Source organism: Panicum hallii, chromosome 3, assembly GCF_002211085.1.
Source record: "Panicum hallii strain FIL2 chromosome 3, PHallii_v3.1, whole genome shotgun sequence".
Lineage (NCBI taxonomy): Eukaryota > Viridiplantae > Streptophyta > Magnoliopsida > Poales > Poaceae > Panicum > Panicum hallii.
Genome location: NC_038044.1, coordinates 61,536,843 through 61,543,771, shown reverse-complemented (window position 1 = coordinate 61,543,771; position 6,929 = coordinate 61,536,843). Strand labels below are relative to the sequence as shown.

The 6,929-nt window shown below is 48.8% G+C and overlaps 1 protein-coding gene across 2 annotated transcripts; it reads right to left on the bottom strand.

The window, feature by feature from the left end:
- Positions 1 to 473: 473 nt before the first annotated feature.
- On the bottom strand, positions 474 to 3,553 carry LOC112887936. Of its 2 annotated transcripts, XM_025954231.1 has the most exons (8): positions 3,320 to 3,553; positions 1,864 to 2,001; positions 1,678 to 1,740; positions 1,496 to 1,543; positions 1,347 to 1,406; positions 978 to 1,035; positions 823 to 893; positions 474 to 693 (listed from the first exon to the last, which is right to left on the bottom strand). In XM_025954231.1, the coding sequence occupies exons 2-7, from the start codon at positions 1,987 to 1,989 to the stop codon at positions 823 to 825; spliced, it is 426 nt and encodes a 141-aa protein (XP_025810016.1). In that variant the 5' UTR covers positions 1,990 to 2,001; positions 3,320 to 3,553; the 3' UTR covers positions 474 to 693. The 2 variants fall into 2 exon arrangements, with proteins under 2 accessions (XP_025810016.1, XP_025810015.1); XM_025954230.1 differs by having other exon boundaries at positions 474 to 893.
- Between the last annotated feature and the right edge of the window lie 3,376 nt (positions 3,554 to 6,929).

Sequence of the window (6,929 nt, the reverse complement as noted above, 5' to 3'; positions counted from 1 at the left end):
GAGTTTGAAGGAGCTGCCTCTGCCATGGGTTTCTTGATTTCCTCCAGCTTGTGCGCTGGCATGAAAACGAAACGCACACACTTTCCACCGGGAGAAACCAAAAGGTGATTAGCCTCAACGACCCGGCCCACAGGATCATCCGTGTGATGTCAAATTATCTGTGCTATTGATCATTAACCATGACAACATTTTTCACCACACAATCATATACGAAACCCCTAGGTATCTGTTGCGATGAACTTTCACGTCTGAAGTCAATGTTATTAGGTGCCATGTAAGATCCTGAAGAGTTTGACATTGCAAGCATTTTTTTTAAAAAAAACTCAGACGCTCACACGCACGCACACAAGCTCTGGTTGCAGCAGAACGACTGAAAAGAAGCATTGCAATACATCCCGATAACTTGGAAGAATGCTTTTCATTATTGGTAGTGACCTCAGTTTTTTCAAATGAAGCATTGCAATACATCTCAGTGACATTCGGAAGTGTTCTTTATTATAAGTAGTGACTCCAGTTCAAAGGGAGTTTCAACCATCGGATTCGCATGTGTTTGCATACACTTCCAGCACTGTAAACATTGTCACCATCCTCACGGACACAGGCTCGTTCCTAGCTGTTCCAGGCATCCGAAAGGCTGAACAGCTGAGGGTAGCCGCGGATATTACATGCACCACGCCTCACATCCAGCTCGAACTGCACCATGTCAAACTCACCAGTGTTTATTATACAAATCCACAGTTTACTTATTATCAAGGCAAAGGTCTTAGCATGAGCACAGCAAATGGCATCTTCCGATAAAAAGCGTAGAGCCACTCGGCATACTTATTCCTTGTTCTTGTCCTCAACAGGTTCTCCTTGCTGGCCCAGATCCTCAGCAGACAAGTTCAAAGTCTCTGCAAGGGAAAACAATGATCCATGGTAGGAATGAAATGCAAATATCAAAAGATTGTGCATTAGCTAGTAGGAGAAATGAGTACCATCACTGTCTGCAGATGCATAAGGAGCTCGACGGGCACGTGCATTCTGTTGACTAGGCTGGAAGTAGAATAGATAGGGAAAGACATTAACTTGGAGACTTGGTGTGCCATACATAGCAATGCAAGTAGGACACACAATTACTATATGCTTGATAAATTTACGATGTGTGTCAACCTTATAATGTATCAAATAATATTGTAAAATTTATCAAGATGCCTCACATCAACTTTGATAAAATAAACATGCTAAAAGACAACTATATGGATCTGCACCTATTCATAATCAAAAAGCCTGGGAACTTTTCAACCATTCACCTCATAATTGAACTGAATAAACTATTATGCATCTGATGCAGTGGAAATCGCTACCTGAAGCTTTGGTCGAAGTGCTTCAAGAGGGCCTTTAGGCTTGTTGGGAACACCACCTTGCTGAAAGAGCAAAAGAAGATAACATGTTTCACATTTCTTTGAATAGTTAATATCAAATTCAATTAAACCTTTAGGGGGAAAACTATTACCTTTCCTAGAGCCCAATCAGCAGAATCAAAGTAAGCACGTTCATGGTCCTGATAAGATGTTTCAATTTTAGATCATATCAGTATAGTAAAAAGACACAAATTTGCAACATTTATATATGAAAAAATATTACTCAGTTCAAACAAGCAGGAAAAACAATGACATGTAAGGCGATGATATTGACCTTAGATATAAGTGGAGTCTTTCTGGGTAATATTCCTCCATACTTTTTCTTAATTACTGCCTCCTGCAGATATGCATAAGTAGCAGTGATCCGTTAGAAGGCAAACCATACAAGTACATGAAACAAAGGCCATGTCAATACTAGGCACAGAGATAAAAGGAAAACGGTGCTAGGAAAAGACAGTACCTCCTCCTGTCGTGAGGGCATCCCACCAACTTCATTCTGGTCCTGAACTTCTTCTACCTTTTTATCTGCAACATCTCCTTCAACCCTCGCTTGAGCAGTTGCATCATCAGATGCCATCCCAGACATTACAAATTTGAGCTACCAGAGAAGAATTCAACTTCATGATGAGTTCATACTCATGATTCATGATAGCGACCAGGATAATTTACGATATACACTAGCTAAATTGATAAAAAAAAAATGTACACTACCTAACACATGAACTTCATGATTAGTTCATACTCATGAATCATGATAGAGATCGGGATGATTTACAATATACACTAGCTAATTTCATTAAAAAATGTACATTAGCTAAAATATGCGCAGATGTTAGGCAAACAATTCCAGAATACCAATGAGTGCTCATATTTTCACAAACAAAATATAGATACTTTATTTTCCTTTATGGCATATCAGGAGATCACCGAATAAACTAAATAAGGGGGCTAATGACAACTCTGTACGACATTAACATTGACCTCCCATCAACCAAAACTCGGTTATGAGAATGCATTCAATATTCCCAATACCAAACTTTCTTCAACAGATGATTAATAGAAGGGCAATGTTTGAGCAACTGAATACAGTTGAATAGGGACCGAAATCATGCTTGATATCAACAACAATCTCATCCCTAACAATCCCCAGCCAGCTATATTTCTTAAGTTCAGGTCATGTTGACAGAAAGTTACAAGCAGATCATCAGACAACAATAAACATCAAGTATTTACCATTACCAAAGATACTGCATTTTATCTAAACTGTTCCTAAACATGATTGATATCCTTCAACTCTATCTTCATTAGTCACCATAAAGATTTTCCATGCTGTGTTAGTAGGACTTCCAGTAGCCAAATGAACAAGCAAATTAGATTCAGAAAAACACTTAGCCAAAGTTGCGTAAAGTATTTATTGTTGGGTGTTGATCAAGTAACATTACTTTCTTACCATGCTGGCACCAGATTATGCGCCAGGAAGAGAGAGAAAAGTATCACTTTGCTATGGATTTAATGGCAACTCCACTATAGCAAGACTTACCAGCAGACAGACGAACATGTGAGTCAAAGGCATTTGACGTTGCAAAAGTAAAAATTCTCAGCAAGCCAAGCCCGAAGGAGATGGCTAGCTGATCCATTTGCTTTAAAACATTCATGATGCCTTGCTGCATATTGCCACTACAAACGCTTAAAGAAAATGGTATTGTTGTCCGGTGTGCTCCATGTTAACAATATCGAGTGACAAAACAAATGTTCGGAACGGAGGTGCAAGAACTGCTGTGCAACATGCGCAACATCATCCCCTTTTTCCTCCATATGCATAACCGTGTTATCAGGATTCTGTTGCCTAAGAAGCACCGCAGCAGCGCACGGTTCGCGGGAGGGGAAGAAATAAACGCGGGAGAAGGGGAGCTCACCTCTCGCCGACACCGGATCTGCACGGCGGAAGGTGTGGGAGGGAGATCCGGGACCTGGGGCAGCACCGCACGGTTCGCGGGAGGGGAGAGATATCGACAAGGGAGCGGGAGGCGAAGATCTGGGACAGGGAGGGCACGCGGAGAGGAAAGGGGAGGGAACTCCGGTCGCCGCCGGTGGTCGCCGCGGCCGCGCTCGTATTGCGGCTACGAGAGGGGTGGGGCAGGAGCGACGCGCAGCGACGGTGGGTTATCCTGTGGACTGGGCCGTATGAAAAAAATAGCCCAACACATATCGGCCCACTGGCTTAATTACAGGCCCGGTTCACACAGTGGCAAGTGGCAGCTCCTTCACTCCCGTGCGAACTACCAAGTGGCGTGGATTCCTCCACTCGTGCTGCATGCGCTGGCATGAAAACGATGGCCGGGGTTTCCACGGTAGAAAAGGTAAACTTGAACGACCCGGCCGGCACACGGGATCATCCGTGTCAAGCTGATGGCGTCATCGAACGAGTGATCATTAGCCAGCAGGACCTGGACTTTATTAGGCGAGCGGGTAGGAACCGAGGGCTTTTGACATTGCAAACACAAATTAACAACCAGCACTTCCTCTCGTTTCACTTTTCCTTTTCTTTTCATTTTGCAGAAATACCTTCCGTGTCCTTTTTATGATTTGTTTCGTCATGGGAATACTGTGGAATGATCATGACAAAAGAAGACTTTTCGCATGAGCTATTACCCGTGGTACGCAATATATATTGGAATTTATTTTAAAACACGATGTACACCAAGATATCGTGTAGCTCGCACCTCCGCCACATATATAGTATTGCTCCAATCCGACCTCATCTTCAACAGCGCCAACTGCCCACCCGGATGAGCCTCCCCGGCACCTCTCCTCCTCCCTCGACTCCGGCAAACTCTTCCACCTCCACCTCACAAGTGCAATTTCGTACCATCCACCGAAGGAAGGGGTCTGAAATGCGAAGAGAGGGCAAAGGGGTCAAGAAAGGAAATGTTGCGGGCTTCTTTGTTCGACAGAGACGTGAGACCTCATTCCTTGTTACTTTCAAAGTTTATTACATGCATCAGCCATCACTAGAAAACCGAATATGTGGGAGCACTATCCTACAGGCGTGCGTAGTTTGCGAATCCGTCAGCATCAGCATTTGTTCGCCTCCTATCTTTCCTGGCGTATCATGTAACACCGTGAGAGAGAGAGAGAGAAAGAGAATGCAATCAAGATCCAGCTGTGGAAGATGGTTAAACAACCCATCAATAAAATCCACCAAAACCCAGCTGATATGGCCCATTCAACATTTTACTTGAAAACATATTGGATATTCTCAAAAAAATGTTGGCCAACAATTTTTCGAAAAAAAGTTGAGCTCAACATTTTTCCAAAAAATCGAAAAAAGTTGAACCAATATTTTGTCAAAAATGTTGAACTTTAACTTTTCGAGAAAAGTTGAGCCAACATTTTCATATGTTTTCAATTTTTTAAAAAGAATTAAATATTTATTGAAAAAAATCATCGCCGGCCGCGCCTTCTTCTCGGGCTCCAGCGGCCGGCGGCGGTGGCGGAGCCCGGGCGCGGCGGTGATGCCGGCAAGCCGTGGTGGATGGCAATGGCGCGTGCGGAGCAGCGGCCATGAGACTCGGAGACGCGAGCGCGACAGCAGCAGCGGCCGGCCGCGGTGGTGCAGGGGGCGTGCGCGGCGGCGGCGCGGCGGTAGCGTTGGCCGGCCGTGGGGCACGCGGCGCTCTAGCGGCAATAGATCACCCTGTTCATGTTCCGGTTTCACAGGTTTTTGGTTAAAACCCAACCCAACCCGTGCGGGAGTCAGCTGGACGGTTTCTAAACCAGTGGGTTGGACGGTTATCATGGTTTAGTAGCTTCGCAACAATTCGCTAACAGAGCCGTACGCTGAGATAAGGATTCCTGCAGCGTCGGCATGTTTCCATGTCTGCTGATGGACAGTGCCGCCTTCGGAGCTGAGAGTTAACTCCGCTGGAAGATGGATCCCAGGACTCGCCTTTGCGACGGATGCGGCGACGGCGGTTGGGCGTGTCCGGATTCGCACTGAGCTGGAGACGGCAGATCATTAGAGGGGTCGCCGTTGAGCGACGCTCTCCTCACGACCAGTGATGATGGCACGCGGATGAGGAAGCCGCACAAAGGGGTGTCTAGGTGCTTGCTTGCTTGCCACGTGCAGGGTGCCGCCGCCATTTGTAAGCAACACAACTTCATCGTTGTTGTTGATTGGATCGCCTGTCAAATTGGATAGTTATTTGCTTTCTGAACGGGTTAGCCGGTAGGAACCGGAGACAAACCAACCTGTGTATGTTCTGCTGACACAGTTTCATCCGGGCCGTTTATACGGGTTAGCTGGGTTGTAATGAGCTGGTAGTAGCAGCTCGGGTTGAGGAAAGTGATTGATAGAGATTTGACGGACGAGATTACTCGTACGAATGTCAAACAATAGAACTTGGGAAGATCATCTTCCGTAAGATGTATAGGAATCCTGAAAAAGGGAAACCAAAGAACTTTGGCCTCCAAAACGTGCTCCTTAGCTTAGCCCAAAGCATAAAAGCCCACACATAAACTCCCTGGATCGTGGGGGCCAGACCGGCGTGGGCCCACCTAGTACACCGCCCGTAAGTTAACCCCTCCCACCCCGCGGCCAGGTCCACAAGCCAGACATGCCTATCCCATTCGGCCATTCCCCCGGTCCGGTCCAAGTCCGCCCGATCCTCCCGTCCGTCTCCTGTTTCGTCCTCCTCCTGCTCCCGTGACTCGCCACGCGGTCCGCTGGTCCCACCGGCCCCCCGTCCTCACCAGACCGCGCACGTCTAGAAGGGCGGCAGCAGCAGCGGCACGGCGCGGGGCCCGCCACCCCAGCTCCTGAGCTGCGCCGCGCCGGCGGCTACCAACCCGCATCTGGTCCGTCCGTCCGTCCGGGCCCCACGCCCCGCGACACACGCGGACGCAGCCGCGAGCCAGCCAGCCGGCCAGCTGGCAGCCCGCGCGCTCGGAAAAAAGAGGAAAAGGATAAAAAGGGAAGTAAAAAAAATAAAATCTCGTGCGCGCTGCGTGCCCGCTGCTCCGGCGGTGGCGCGAGCACACCGCGCTGCCGCGCGCCGCCAGGCTGGCCCACCTGTCGGTCACGCGTCGGCGGGCTGGCTGGAGCTGGACTTCCCGGTCCGGGCGTCGTGGGCTCGGTCGGGAGGGCCCACGCGGCTGGATTCGATTCGCTCCGCACCGCACCCCAGTCCCTCAATCGGGTGGGCCCCACCGTCAATTCCGTCCGTACCGGTCCTACCCCGGAGTCGGGGGGGCGGGGGGGTGGGTCGACCGGTTCGCGGCTCGCTCGGCGCCGCGGCCAGCGACAGCGAGCCTCGCTGGCTGCTGGGTGGACGCGGTCCACGGTGGGTGCGGCCTGCGGGGCCACGGGAGCGGATCACGAGATCGTGCACCGCAGCGGAGCGCAAGCGCTTTTGGTGGCGGGGGTTTAAAAACTCCGGGGCTCCATTTCGAGGCTGAAAAGCGGAGAAGCGCGGCCGGGGTTGCTGGCTGCCTCAACCAAAAGCTCACCGGAGGGATGCGATCATT